Below are 15,863 nucleotides of genomic sequence, written 5' to 3'. Positions count from 1 at the left end.
GTAAAAAATAAAGAAATGAGTGTGTGTCCAAACTTTTTTTTTTAAGAATCAAAAATCCAGCAGAATGTGTTAATCTGTTTTTGATTCCACACAATGTTTTTGTCAAAACCTGCCAACTACATTACCCACAATGCAACTCAACAGCACACAGGTTAGATCAGAGTTTCAGGTGTGTTACGTTAGTAGCAGCTAATGTATCCTGGAGCTACTAGCCTCCATCAGACATGGGGAGTGCTAACCTCACTGCTTTCTAACTCCACACCCCCAGAGTTCTGTTTTCAGCCTCAACTGACACACTGGAGACACAAAAGGCTTTTTACTACTTATACATGTGAGACTCGGAAACACACTGAGCTGGAAAATCAGTGGAGTCATTAGTGGATGAGTCCTATGAAGCTGTAAATGAAACAGGACAACAGAGACAGTAAAAATATTGACTTTATTATATATATATATATTAACATTTCTCCTCCAATGTAATCACAGCACTAACACTGTCATGATTACCAACGTCAAACTGAAGAACCATAGAGTTCAATGAAAACTGTTTATTAAAGTATAACCCACTGATAAAATATAAAGAATAATTTAATAGAATTACAACAGTCTTGTGCGTATTGGAAACAATAAATAACTGCAGCTGATTTCAAATCTCAGCAGCCATGTGCTGGAGGAGCAACATGAAGCCGTTAGCTGCCTCGTCAGCTGAAGTTCACTTAAACAAAAAGTTAAGTTAAAGAGCTCAAACACACTTGAATACAAATAGCATTTTATAGCTTCAGTGTGACTCTAAACCCCACCCACCTCCACCCCACTCAAGACATCAAATCCCAATCATCATTTATTCCTGCAGGAGTGATGTCACAGCGTCTAACATCACTCCTACGTTTCCCATCATGACTATCTTTAAAATATTAGCAAAATTACAGAAAGTGACACATGTCTATCTGAGTTTGTGTCTGCCTCTTGATTGACAGGTCGCCTATGATTTGCGCTCCAATCAGGTTTAACTCGCCCTACCGTGACCTCACCCACTGTCTGCTGGCTCCAACATGAGCAGATGCAGACCAGCGGATGATGTCACACTCACTCAGTCCTCATATTGGTCCAGTGCTGCTGTGACTGACAGCCTACATCAACCTATGGGGCTCTTCCCTGAAGCTGATGTCACAGAGCAGTGATAAATGGTCAGAGGGGTAGTGGTATGAGGGGAGGCGATCTGGACCGATCTGCTCTTCAGTGGGAATGTCCAACAGGCACTCCACACCCAAGGCATCCTGGGTATACCAGATGTAATCCAGCGTGCTGCAGCTCTCTCCGGAGGGGCGGATCTTCCAGGTGGTGTAGGCCGGCTCCGTCTGTCCGTCAGAGCTCAGCAGCTTGTATGCAGAGTCCAGGCCGAGGGGGGATGAGAGGAATCGCCTGTAAACGTCCTCTGAGGGCTCTGCGTTAAAGTCCCCGCACACCACTAACGGGTCTTTGCCGGACACCGCCTCGCTCTGGCTGCCACCACTCCTGCATGTTATGCTTCTCAGACGCTGCAGCAGGTCAGCGCCCTGCGCGCTCCGCAGCCTCTCCCAACCGCTGCGAGCTTTCAGATGTGTGACAGCGACGCACAGCCGCCGGCCTGTTACCCGGCAGTGCAGCGTCTGCACGATGGCTACCTGGTTGGTGGGCAGCATCATGGCCGACAGTCGCAGGTGAGCTGTGGACTGGAGGGAGAAGCGCGAGCGGCGGTAAAACAGAGCGCAGCCGTCGGGGCCGTTATTCTGCTCTACATCCAGACAGGGAGAACAGGGTTTGGCCAGGAAGCTGCCATGGTAACCCAGGCTGGCCATGATGGGCAGGAAAGTGTCATAGTAGTGATCCACTTCCTGTAGACACAGGATGTCAGGGCGGTAGGTGAGGATCTCCTCCAGGATCAGGTACTTCCTTTCCTGCCAGTTGAGGGCGTCCAATGGACAACGAATAAACCCGTCCTTCCCCTCACCCAGAGCTGGAACACAAGAGAGAGAGACTGTTTGCCAAATGTTTGCATTTTCATACCAAAATGGTTACAGATATCATTTCTACATATACACACTGCAGTCACATGTGGTTCATCTATAGATTTGTACCTTGTGCCAGTATATTCCACTGCATGACTCGTATGGATGGGTTGTGCTTGTGGCAGCGGGGTGCTGTGCCGCTGGGATAGACCAGATCCCGGTGTGGCCTGGCTGGACGCCTCTGCAGGGCCTCCTCACACTCTCTGAGCAGCTGGTCCGGGTCGATCTCAACCAGGTCCTCCTGGTCTGGGTTCTCCTCCAGGTACGTGTCTGGGTGGGCCAGGGGGGCGCTGTTCAGCGACTGGGCCATCGTACCAAACAACCTGCTGCGGCTGCCTCCCATTGGACAAACTGGAAGAGAGGAAAAGTGTATGGTCATTAAAGGTGCCTTGTGTCTTAAGTCTGCTAACATTAGCCACCATAAGCTAATGGTCATACCAGACCCAAAAAGGCTAAATCAGTATTGAGCATCTTTGAGACACATGAAGTTGACTGACAACACAAAGACATGCCAGACAGTCAGTAGTGTAGACAGGACAAAGGTTTTGTTGCTAATTTGGTTGCTTTGGCCTTCAGAGGTTTCAGAACATACTGACTAAACATTTGTTGAGACCATTCACTGAAGTTCTGACCACTAGAAAGCAAACAGTTCAACAGTCCAGTACATGCAGGAGAGGACGCTGACTGGACATTCACCTGATTATAACAGAGGGCTGTCAGCCTGATATGTCTGATATGTATTGTACAAGGACTGCAGTATCTGATTGGATCAGTCACACACAGAAAGAAGAGACAGCTCAAACAGTGTTGTAGATACAGGCTCAGGGTCAGAAGCATGTGTGATCCTCTGTTACTGGCACACAGGGACAGTCCACTTTGGCAACAGAATAAAAGGTTGTTTTTTGTCCAAATCCTAATCAGTCCTTATATAACAACAACAGATATCTACTGATAGAGTCTGATCTGATACTTTTATTCATGTAAAAGACACAGCTGGCCAGTGCACACAGGCTACAATCTGCAAGTGAGATAATATAGAACTTCATAAATCCTACAACATTTTTTGTGCCAAAGATGCTCAGTATAGATAGTACATTTTTAAAATGATATAAACTCAACAGCAAAAGATTTGAAATGTGGCACATTAAAATAACAGGTGAAGCTGAAATTTAGCACATCTTATTTTTCACAGCTACCTCATCCAAATACTGAAGATCCTGCTTCAAATCTATTAAACTCATCAGCTTAGTTTCAAAAGTTCAAAAGTTGAACTGAGAGAAGAGACTCCTCGCCTTGAAGTCCATGTGACATCACGTATGTCCACCAATAGAAATAAATGTTTTCTGTTTACAGGCTGGCTCCAGGCCAGTCAAAGGTCTAACTACTACTACTACTATTACATGTAACAAGCTTAAATAACTAGTCAAGCTTAGCTAATTGCATGTTATTGCTGCTTCCCATATTAGACTGCATGGTGTTTTCTTTCATTTTCTGATATGCACACAACTCCAACACCTGCACGCTTCATCTTTTTGGTCTGTCTGGTGGAGTGGAGGCTTTTCTTATGTTGTTCTTTATAGGTGCAAATTAAAATTATGCATTAAAACAGATATCAGACTGGAAACATTGTTTCAAATGTCTAAATGTTGGAGCCGATATTATTCCTGAACTCTGGAACCAACACCAAGCATTCATTCATATAATACCTTACTTCTCTGGCATATAACAGTTTGTTGCATGGAACCCTTTTTGGTTCATCTATCAAAAATAGTCATATGGAAGCTTTACTGACATAATTAACAAAGTTATGTTAAAGATATTTAAATCAGGAATGATCTAGTCACAGAACAGGCTCTCTGCAGGTTCACCAAGTCAAATTTAAGATTTGAAGACCTTTTTAATACCACATACAATCTAATTCAATACCTGTTTCACCATCATACCAGCCAAAGTATGAAACTATGAAGGAAACCAGTAGGAACAATATGGCCTATAATTATTTATTATTACAGAGTACCATCACATTTTTTTCAGCACTTCTCAGCAGTATCTAACGATAATTCCTAACAATGTAATTAACTAAATTCATGTGAGCTGGACCTGCACAAGCAGCAGAAAACAGATGAATTCACCAGTTCAAATGTATCAACACTTCCTAGTTACTGTAGCTACAACAGGTGTACAATTACAGCAACTGCTTTTTAATACCCTAACGATTATTTTCATTATCGATTAATCTGACAATTATTTTCTTAAATAATCGATTAGTTATTTGGACCATAAAATGGTGAAACATGTCGATCAAACGTCTTGTTTTGTCCACAATCCAAAGATATTCAGTTTACTGTCAAAGAGGACTAAAGAAACCAGAAAATATTCACATTTGAGACGCTGGACATTTCTTAACATTGACCCCAGATGATTAATCAGTTATCAAAATAGTTGGCGAGTAATTTAATAGTTGACAACTGATTGATTAATCATTGCAGCTCTAATACCCTCTGAGGCCTTTTGTTGAGGACACTGAATTCCGCACTTTTTAAGACACTTCAAGACAACGGCAGAGATCCTGGAGAAGAAATGAGCTATCTGACTGAGCATTCAGTGCTGTTGGATTGGTTAATACTGCTACAGATACATTTCAGTCAGTATGCACCTCGTCTGTGCAGCCTTAACGGTAGAGCTGGACAGTGAGGCCTTCACCTTTCACCTCCTTACTGCTGCCTGTCTGTCTGTCTCTGCTCTACAGCTCCAGTCACTGTAAGTAACTGTTATATGAATGTCTTACCCACGGCCTCCATGTTTGACCAAATGCTTTCTTCCCTCTTCTTCCTACAGACCAGGACAGTCCACGTCTGTCTGTCTCTGTCATTCACTCCTGCCTTCTGCCCTTTTATCCTCTTCTATCACAGCGCTGCATCTCTTCCTCTCTGTCTGCCCAAGCTGTGACTCATCCTTTATCTGTCTCATCCCCAGTACGTCCGTCTCCCTCTCCCTCTGAATCATCGTTTTCCACCCCTCCCTTCCCCGCTCTGGTTCGCTGTGTCACACAGTGACCTCTGCAGAGCCGGCAGACACGGTAAGCCTGTCTCAGAAACGGAGGGAGAGACCAATCAGGTTTCTGTATTAACACGGTCACTATAGTGATGAGTGATGCTGACTGTGAAGAACAGGGAGCATTTTTTGAAGGAAAAGGGTTAGGAAGGAAGGAAGGAAGGAAGTTGAAAAAAAAGAGAAAAGTTGTTCAGAGCTGCAGGGGTGGATCGGTGTGTCTCTGGGTGTGTGTGTGTGTGTGTCATGGGTACAAGGATGTTATCTAACTAATGGACTAAGTGGGAAGGGGTTTTGATAAGAATGAGCGTGTTGTTCAACAGGTGGGGATGACAGGGCTGGACACACACACACACACCCAAACCCACACACACACACACACACACACACACACACACACACACACACACACACACACACAGAGGAAATGTGTTCTCTGACTAACTGACAGGGACAGAGTCTGGATTGTTCTCTTTGTCAGTGGACAGATCCTTTCCTTAACCTGCTTAATTCACTAATCTGATTTAGGGTCAGTGTTCACCATTTACTGCAGAATGTTACTCTTCAGGCTAAAAAGAATTTTTCTGAAACAGCATTTAATCTGGGACGAAAATGCTCCATGATTCCACCCAAACACTGTGTAATAACTTTCATGTGTTCCTTCTATTTAAATCTTTACATGAATAGTCTAACAGAATGGTTGTGTTGTTGTCATGTTCATGTATGTTACATTTCATGATACGGAATAAAACTATACATATGATGACACTGGAATAAAGCTGCTGTCAAACATATTTCACAACTATAACAATGAGATTTGATGAGAAGAGAGCAGTGGAGGAACTATGTTAGCCTCGGTTAGCTTGTTAAATGCTCATATGACAACATCTGTGCTGCTTTACATGATACTGAGTTGACAGTTTATCCAGCACCTACATAATCTGAAATCATAAATACACTAAACGTACAATGTTCACTGTGAAATTCCATTCTTGCCATTGAAAACTGTTTTACTGTTTGACCCCCCCAAAAAAGAAAAAAATTTAAACTCTAGATCCAGTTATTAGCTTTGTTCTAGAACTAGAGGATATTAGCATGGTTTGGATAATGTGTTGTCTTACAGGTTTATAGTATTTTGTCCTTCCCCACAACATATTATAGCAACACAGAGAATGTACAGCCATGCTAGCAGCTCTGTGAGGCTGTACTGAGCTAAATGCTAACTTCAGCATGCTAACACGCTCACAGTGACAGTTAGCATGCTGATTATTAGCTGGGACTGCTTTCTATGTAGCATGTTAGCATGTAAGGCTGCGACTTTTTTTGTCGATTAATCTATTGATTATTATTTCAATTAAGCCGACGATTATTTTTTGGATTATTCTTTTGATTATTTTCTGATTAGTCGATTAATCCATTGATTAACTTGCCAATAAATAACCGTATAAGTATGTTCTCATAAAAGTACTTCCCAACATAAAAAAATAAAGTGCCAAGAATTAAAAGGCATCTATCAGTAACACAAATGTGCATCAGCTATATGAAGTCAGCTCAGTCTTCATTAATAAAGTGGTGAGTGAAGCCTCAGTGGTGAAACTTGTTCATCCATCTGTGGTGAGTGATTTTGGTTTTGCTTTCAGTCTCTTCAGAGTCTGGTCATATCTCCTCTCTATCAGCGTGGTGAAGTGGGCCCTGGAGGGGAGTGTGTACTGTGGGTAAACTGTATTGACCATCACATGGAAGCCCTGGCCCTCCACAATAGAAAGGGTCTCATATCCTTGACAATCATGTTGAGAATGCTATCAGAAAGTCCAGCTGCTGTTAAGTGGAAGCAAAAGGTTGCTTACACTTACAGCGTAACACCAATGGAAAGGGAAGCCACAATACCTGGGGGTGAATTCAAACAGTGTGATGCATTCCACACAAATCGACGTATTTATGTTATTAACGTAATTGATTACGTCTACGCGTTGTTCCAGCCCTACTGGCATGCTAACATTAGCACTAAACACAAAGTGCAGCTGACTCTGAGGGGAATGTCATTGGTTTGTGATCAAATATCTGCAAAACTAACTAACTAAACTGGACAAAGTAAACTTTTGACCTGATGATAATGCTAGATGAAAAGTCATAAGATCTCCAAAGTGATTACAATTCACCCAGACAGGAAAATCAACACTTGTACCACGTTTCATGGCAATCCATTCAAAATGAGTTACAATGTTTCAGTCATAGCCAAAACTGTCAACCTTTAACTGGCAGACTGACATGTCTAGAGCTACACCACTAGCTTGTAGCCTCAACATGACCTCACAAATGTAACAGTTACAATCAGTGTTTCTCTGCTATACATCAGGCTGTTTTTTTTAGCTATAGCAAAAACGTGTCTATGGATGCTGATCAATTCTACAAAGAGTGTCATCATGTCCAACCTATCAGAGGGGAGTGACACTGACTGGACCAGATCTGATTTATCTGTAGGCCACATAAACATATAACACCAAAAGATACTTACATGGAACAAAATCGACGAAAGAAACACACACACACACAGTTTCCAGTCTCTTCACTGGTTATCCACCTAACGCTGCCTGTCGTCTTCTTCCTGGCTCAGCAGAGCTGCATTGGATCAAGCGGTCTGCTGGATGTGGGGATGGAGGCACAGTGTGACTCTCATGAGACGGTCCCAGTGATTGCTGCTGTGGCAGCCAGATGAAGGAGGTGACTCAGTCCTGGACTGGCCCATTCAAGAATGCTCTCCCTCTCTCTCTCAAACACACACACACATTAACAGAATGGCAGCTGTGCAGCGTAAGCAGTCCAGAGAGGAAACTCGTGCAGTAAACTGGAAATGTCAGTCAACAATGAACCTTCAGGCAAGCAAAGAATTTACATTCACTGTGTGTGTTCATTCCACAGTCACCCTATGAAGGAATACACACTTAGGACCAAATCCACAAAGAATGGATTGTGCCCACTGACAACACCGACAGTTGCGCAGCACTTATGACCGCAATCTGCCCCGTTTTAAAGTCCTATTCACTAAACAGTTCGTGCTAATGACATACCGGCACAAACACGCTTAGATAGTTTTGCAGCTGAGTGCAATTTGCCTTCGTTTTGCCTCTGATTGAGTGAGTCCAGCGGTTTCCAGTGTTTCAGGCTTTTCTCCACTTTTCAGCACACAGATTGGTTCTACAGAGTGCACATCAATTCACTATCATTCAAACTTCACAAGCTTTAATATCTGAAGAGAGAGAGAGAGAGAGAGAGAGAGAGAGAGAGAGAGAGAGAGAGAGAGAGAGAGAGAGAGAGAGAGAGAGAGAGGAGGAGTGAGTGTGTGCAGTTAACACTAACTATCTGAGGATGCTAATAACACTCTAATTGTGTGTGGTAATTAGCGCTGGTCTTTGTGAATTAGACTGTTTTTGAAACAAGGTTTATTTGCATAGAAAGGGGCCAATTTTGCAGCGAATGTATGAATATTACCTCATTTACATACATGCAAATGGACCAGACACACCATGAAGCAGTTTGCTTGGCAGCGCAGTTTATGGTGCATTTCACCCTTAACAGGTACTTTGTGAGTCACATGCTATCATTCTGTCACATCTGTACAGGTTTAGTGGCCACAAAAGCCGTGCAATCATTTAGTGGATTTGGCCCTTACTGTTAAGCACTTGGTGCAGACTCAAACCAACAACGATCTGATCTACTAACAAGTATTGTGTGTGTATCAAAGCCTGATGTATCTTATTCCTCTGAGCTGTTGTCCAAAAACTATTAAAAACACAGCGAGCCACACTGCTGACATGTTCCCTCATCACCATGAACACACACTCATTTATTTTGACTCAATCACACTGTCCTGCTGCCAGAAATACTCACAAGTGTAACACCAAATGTGGATTCATCCGCTGCTGAAAGTAGTCCCCAGCAAATGCACATTTTCCTCCTGTTTGAGTAATGTTTCTTAAAACTACAGTGACCAGCTGTTTCAGGAAATTACTGAACCTTTTTTTTGAAAAATGAAACTACATATTTTATTTTATCACAGATTTTTTGGGAAATATATTCTTTCCCTAAAAGACTGACTGACACGTAGAAACGAGTCACTTTAAAAACAATAAAACACTGACCTTGTTTGACTCAGAGCCATCTATCAGCATGAGTGTTAATGAGGTCATCCTCATTAGCCTGGTGTGTCCCCTGTCAGCACTGTTGCTGATTACTGGAAATATTTTACACAAGTAGGCACTTGGTAACTTACAAGTAGTGCAGTGTGTGTAGACATTTTACATATGAGGAGAAGCAAAGGTGAAGGTACTAACATTAATAACAGGTGCATTCCAGGTATTTAGTTCAACAAGTACAGCCCTGCTATCATGCTAACTGGCTCTTTTAATGGAACCATCATCTGTGTCATTAGTTCCACCTGTGGTCTTCCTGCTGTAACAAGTCAGAATGTCTGCTGGGGAAAAAGCCTGTTGGGACTCAGTTTGTATATTTCCAGACTCCAGCTTCTCTCAGTGCCTTGTTACCAAGTTTGAACTTGTGTTCTTGAGAACTGTTGGCAAAGCCAACAGCCAACTGAATTCAGTAATCCACCCTTACAAGGAAAAAAGGATGCAGTACGCTCAATTTGCATTTAGGCTCATAGTGTTCTTGTTGAGATGAGTAGCTCAGCTGACTGTAGAAAACATCGCTGCTGGTTGATGCAGCATGCATGCTGGGATACTTGTCTATCTTGTCTAGCTTAAGAACACAAGTCAGCTCCAAATGCATCTGTGATAAAAACAGGAGGAGCAACAACACTTATGGGAATTTGGAACATACTTGGCGAAAGTACAGACAGGAACTTCGATTGAGAAAAACATATCGTCTCATACTTCCTCATTTCAGTACCAACTCACCAGTGACACACACATCAAGTCCACAGATATCAGCAAAAAAGACAGTGTCGTTATGTCATTTCCACCCCGGTACTAAATATACAAAACAAAAGAATTCTTTGAGCAGAAAACCACAGATCAGAGTAGCACCGCTGACTCACATCTATTCCATGTCTTATAAAAAATGATTGCTCCCATTTTGCACTCTGCTGTTTTCTCTGCAGCAAAGGAAGGTGCTGATGGTGGCAGGAGTCCAGTTCCAGCACTCAGTGGAGCTGCTGCTCAGTAACTGAGTGGTGCTGGTTACACAGACAGATCAAATTCCAGGACATCGTCTCCTTTGGTGCGGCAGCCGCATGCAAATTAAATAAATTACCAGAGTCACGTATTAGATAAGTGGTGCCGGGTGGAAGATGAATGCAGGATGGCTCTATATATAGGTCTAATGTGACATTAATCAGACACTGAGCTGTCTGTGGAACTGCAGACTTTAGTCTTGTAGTGTCAACAATGCCAAGCTAACTCAAGAGAATTTACTTTTTAATGTGGCTTATAAAGGCCTGACTGATTGATTTAACCCTGGTTTGCACTCTGCGCTGTCCCATGTCTTCTTCATTGGAAGGTTATGCAACCCGGCCTGACCAATCCCATTACAGAGGCCAGTAAAGATGCATGGAGTTAGATAAAGAGTTTTAGCCATCAGTGGGCTCAAATGCAAAAGCAGCTAATTTAAGAAACCATTTTGCTGCTGACCCCAGGTCATGTAGGAATATTTGTGAGTGTGTGTGCGTGCGTGACATGACCACAGGCATAAAATAAAGGCCTGACCTGCTTTCTTGTGACAAAACCTAAAATAGACAAACCTCCAACCTGATTAGAGCTGCGTGACTAACTAAAACGCTGCTTCCTGACGGGCTTTACATCAGTAAGCTTTAACCGGTACAGGTTTCTGAAGGTTTCCTCAGGATTCTCCAAACTGCATTTCCACCATGCCACTAAACATTCAAACCTCTCTTCCTGGAAAGAAATAATCCCTTTCTAAAGCAGGACAGTGGTTCACAAATCCAGCTGCACTGACCTGCAAAGGTCCTTCTTTATATTTAAGGTAACCAGGCCAATCCTGTGTATTTACATCTCAGCACCAGGGCTGATCTCTGTTTCTCCACACAGTCCTGTCACCTTCTTTGTCAGCTAGTTAAGTGTAGCTCTGAATGCAGTGCAATTAGTAAAATCAAGGTATGCAACGGCAGGAAGGAAACTGAGGCTGCTGAAACATAAAGGTACCTGCTTAAAAACATCCTGTATCACAGGGGAAGAGAGGTAATAAATAGAACTAGGTTGTTAATGTGAGCAGTCAGAGAGAAAAGAGCGTCACCTGTAGAAACCCCAAGTAAGAGCATCTAACACTGCTGAACACACTGGTTGGCTGACAGGTGATTTTTTACAGATTAACCCTTTAATTTCTCATAAATGTTCAGTTTTATTCACTGTTTGAGAAACTTCAAAGACAAACACGTACCTAACATGAGGTAATTAATAACCAACGTGGATGAGGGTCTAAAAGTGCTCAGAATAACCTACGGTTCCAAGACAGCAAACTCCAGCTGTTGATGAAGACCCTGTAATACGGCTGAAAGCTCTAGAACAAGGAGTAAGTGAACCTTGAGTGAAGATTGTTTTGTCAGGGTAACAAAAGACATCATTTTGGACTCTGGGAATCTGTGATGGGCATTTTTCATTATTGTCTGACATTTTACAGACTAGATGAATTATTGAGAAAATAACTAGCAGATGAATTGATAATGAAAGGGGGCTCTGGGAAATTGTGCGGAGCATTTTATGCTAGTGTCTGATATTTTATAGACTCTACAATTAATCAAAACAACAGTCTGCACACTAGTCACAGCCATATAGCAAACAAACATGAAATAATTCTTTGTGACAGTTTGTTTAGACCTGGGAAGACCAACCAGACGGCAGGTGTTTAGAAAAGTTCTCATGATGTGTATGCTGATGCTGCAGTATAAACTAGACTGCTGTGTACTTCATGTAACTTTCAGTTCATGTTGTTCTGCAGATGCCATGACAAAGCAGACTGAGAAATGAACAATTTTAAGGAACATTCTGTCCTGTGCAGTCGCCTGCTGTAACTCTTCTCATGTCACGCCTCAGACATTTCTAGGTTGCAGGTCGCTGAATATGGGGCAGATGTCAGTGAGAGGAAGGGATCATAAAGTGGGGAAGACTGTTACATCATCAGCAACACACGCAATGATTGCAAACACATGCACAGTTTAACATGTGTAAACCAGTTTTGCATCTCAGATGAATAATTAAACTCAAAGCCGATACTGATATTATACTGATACTTCAACATGTACGAGGAGGACAGCTTGTTTAACTCTTGACTGATCTTAAAATGAAAAGATCTTTATGTTGAGCTCAATTGAAAAGAATTGTCATTGTCAAAGAGGTAAAGCCACAAAGCATAACTTATCATCTCTTCAATCATTAATAGCCTACCTTATAGTGAAACCTGAGGTCCATTAATGTGGGCTATTTGAACAAAATCTCAACTTTTTCAGTATAAAACTAAGGAGCAGGGTGGTGACATTTACTGCCTCGTGGACTACATTATGTGACGACTCGTAGTTTGACTGCCATCGATTCAGAAACCACATTTTGAGTCATGGAGGATGACACGTCATATAGGCTACTGATGAGTACAGTGTGGTAGAGAGGCTAACTCGATATTATCACTGTCGGTGAATTCTGGACGAAATACTGAGGTGTACTGTACCTGGTGCTGCCCCAGGTGTGGATGCTCCACTCGGCTTCAGCTGGGGACAGGTCCCGTTGACACCCCCTCTTCCTCCTCGGACACCGGTGTCAGAGCGTCGAGGTCCCGCCGGAGCTGAGACCGCTCCCGGTGAAAACGGTCTTCTGGTAGTCGGCCCCCCCAGTGAAGAGACACACAGCTGGCTCAATAAAGCCGAACAGCGACGGGATGGATTCATTATTTACTGTACTGACTCAAGCGGAGAAAGAACTATAAGTTACTGGCAGTTACTGACTTTTCACCTACACCAACGAAACCGGGCCATTAATTCAACAAAAAGCTTGAGAATGTTCCCCCTGCACGCGGGTTGGCAGAATAAACTTGCTTTTCTCGTTGTACTGTTGGAGGCAACACACAGAAAGCCGGTAAGTTACATCATTTTCTGGTGCGTCACGGAACGCCGGCTAGAGGGGTTAGCGGCTAATGAGCTAGTCCGTGCCGTTTAACCTAGGACACCAAAATACGTATGAATTGACTATATTCTACAACACGTGCATACAAACAATAGAAAATATATCTGACAGTTTTACTTTCGTTGCCAAGCCAACATCTAAAAAGTCCCATGTACTTCTCCCCCCTCTTATCACCGGTGGTTTGAGCCGCACTGTCATTTGTAGGCTACTAGAGGCGGGAGGGTGTGAACGTTCTATAATCAGGCCAATCAGCTTACAGTGCGCTTATTGCACACGAATGACGTGTCTGACGTCATCAGCACGCCCTATGTTCTCTATGATGTACATCCATGTGCAAAGCTTTAAGGATCCTTCACACATAATGGGTTCATCGTACTTTTAACTGATTATTCAGTGATTGTGTTGTCATGTTTATCCATTTTAAAGAAGATGGATTTCATTTCTTCTCTTTAATGCTAAAAGATAGCAAATGTTGCACTGGATTCAAAGCTATTGTAACGCATTCCAATGGTCTAACTGTGGCTTGTGTAACTCTTTATAACAGTGCTAGCTATATTTTTGTGGAAGATGTTGCCTTTACCTCAACAATGGTGTTGAAGTAATAAAAAAAATAGTTTCTTTAAGTTTATTATCTCGGTAAAATTGTTTGTTGAACTTGAAAATTTTTTTTTTTACGCAATAAAAAATGTATTTGAAAATGTCTACGCATGTGTCCTTCTCAAATGATATCACCAGTCCTGTAAAATCTCAGGAGCCTGGCCTATTAGCCAACATACTGCCAGCCTAAAGAATGAGCAGGATTAAGAAGAGCAAGATCAATTTATTATCTTTTCTTCTTTTTTTTATACACAAGTATGTTTCATTAGTTTTTGTGATGCAATATGTGGATGTGACTGTCATTGTGTTCTTGCTTTAAAAAAACAAACGTCTGTATCTATTTTACATTAAATCCGTGTAAGCTTTTTGAGAACAGTGAGTTTCAGATCACGTGAGTGCGTAAACGCTACCAAAGCCACTTTGGTAGCCTACAGTAAAGGTAACATAAAGTTGTCATTTGCATTGTTAATTAGTTGTAAGGAAATGGTCAGTGGTCTTTTTTGCAAAAAAGTGACCTATTCTCTCTATCCCCTCTTCAGTGTTTATTTTTGATCTGTATTAGTGGAGTTACTTGAGGCTAAACTAACGTTCTAAAGCCATTATATAACCAGATGAAGGGTCAGTGTTGTGGGGATGCAGGGCTGTTTCTCTGTCAATTATTCATCAAAGTGAGCAAGAAAACAGCTCTATCAAGGTTGAATGGATTGTTCCAGGTTTGTTTTCAAAGTACATTTTATGTAAAGTCATGGTATGTGTGTACGTACCATGACGAAGAAAACAAGCCAAGTAATGAAAACAACTGAAGTTTTATAAGAGAAGAATATATGCAGCATACCATATGTTTTTATTTGTATCTTTGTAAAAATTCAAAGATATTTTATAAATGAAAAAACAAACATCAACAATACAAGAGAACCAACTGGAGCCAAGTTTTTAGTTATTTATTCAAATAGGCTACAGGTCTTTATTTTATTATCACTTCTTCTTTTATCAAACCAAGATACAATATATTTCTCTAATATCTCACAGCTTCTCAAGCTTAAACATATATTCTCCCAAAATATATTTCCCATGACCAAAAAAAAAAAAAGTTAATCGTTAGCAGTGATTACATGCAAGCAAGCAAGCAAATTGATTTTTTCCAACCACATTGTCTCCATAGGCTTGAATTTGCAGCCTATATATTTATAGTCACCACACAGAGCAGTTCATAGCTTAATAAGTCCTGCACTGTTCCCACTGCAGCCTCCAGGTAAAGGAGGCTGCTGGCATCTTAACAGATGAATCAGTTGTGTTGCAGGGCACAAATGCATTACCTCGTCTTCCCATCTCTGCTACCATCTGGTGGTCATTTAATGTAAAGGCATGGCTTAGAAGCTCAATTCTTTTGACAGATCAAATGGTTTCAAGCCTCAGTGTGACGAAGAAGGTTTGAATTCGAGCTCTGACTCTCTCAATCAGCCAATTTTCACAATATATAAACACAATAATAACAAAACTTCGCTTTAAAGATATAACAGTGTTTATTAAACAGTAGCAGAGTTAACACAGTTAACCAATGATTTGATCAATAAATGACTATCCTAAAATCTACATCTATCTAAGCAATAACAGTGAAAACACATGCAAGTGGGAGTGTGTATGTGTATGTGTGTGTCTAAGTGTGTGTGTTTGTGTGTGTGTGTGTGCGTGCGCGTGTGGGTAGCAAGATGGTGGACGTGATCTGGTGTGATGATGTCGCGTGAGAGTTTAGATGGAGGTCATGACTATGGAAGGAAGTCATGTCATGCCAGAACCAAGTGGCGGATGTGACTGTGGTGTCTTGGTTAGAACAATAGCAAGATGGTGCCGCCTCGGCATCTCTGCACTCACCACATTCAATTTATCAAACACACGTGTCCAATGGTAGATAACGAGGGGCAGAGCGGCACTGTGTCCCACGCTATCTGACCGTCACATGTGTAAGAAAGGAGAGGTGCGTGTGTTGTGTATATGTGTGTGTTGGTAGCAAGAGAGGGAAAGT

The 15,863-nt window shown here is 41.9% G+C and overlaps 1 protein-coding gene across 2 annotated transcripts; it reads right to left on the bottom strand.

Annotated features, from left to right (window-relative positions):
- Positions 1-420: 420 nt before the first annotated feature.
- On the bottom strand, positions 421-13,597 carry nocta (nocturnin a). Of its 2 annotated transcripts, none has more exons than XM_042418541.1 (3): positions 12,792-13,597; positions 2,118-2,399; positions 421-1,996 (listed from the first exon to the last, which is right to left on the bottom strand). In XM_042418541.1, exons 1-3 carry the CDS (start codon positions 13,006-13,008, stop codon positions 1,131-1,133), a joined length of 1,365 nt encoding a protein of 454 aa, XP_042274475.1. In that variant the 5' UTR covers positions 13,009-13,597; the 3' UTR covers positions 421-1,130. The 2 variants fall into 2 exon arrangements, with proteins under 2 accessions (XP_042274475.1, XP_042274476.1); XM_042418542.1 differs by lacking the exon at positions 12,792-13,597 and adding an exon at positions 4,837-5,455.
- Positions 13,598-15,863: the final 2,266 nt, after the last annotated feature.

Source organism: Thunnus maccoyii, chromosome 8 (assembly GCF_910596095.1).
Source record: "Thunnus maccoyii chromosome 8, fThuMac1.1, whole genome shotgun sequence".
In the NCBI taxonomy this organism is placed as follows: domain Eukaryota; kingdom Metazoa; phylum Chordata; class Actinopteri; order Scombriformes; family Scombridae; genus Thunnus; species Thunnus maccoyii.
Note: the sequence above shows the minus strand (reverse complement) of the source record. Positions and strands in the feature narration are given on the sequence as shown.

What these genes read in the sequence shown, in the direction of transcription:
- nocta (XM_042418541.1), bottom strand. Translation starts at nt 13,008, where the DNA reads ATGAATCCATCCCGTCGCTGTTCGGCTTTATTGAGCCAGCTGTGTGTC. An exon ending in CACACCTGGGGCAGCACCAG is followed by an intron (nt 2,400 to 12,791) that starts GTACAGTACACC and finishes CCTCTCTTCCAG; the next exon opens with TTTGTCCAATGGGAGGCAGC. An exon ending in GTGGAATATACTGGCACAAG is followed by an intron (nt 1,997 to 2,117) that starts GTACAAATCTAT and finishes CTTGTGTTCCAG; the next exon opens with CTCTGGGTGAGGGGAAGGAC.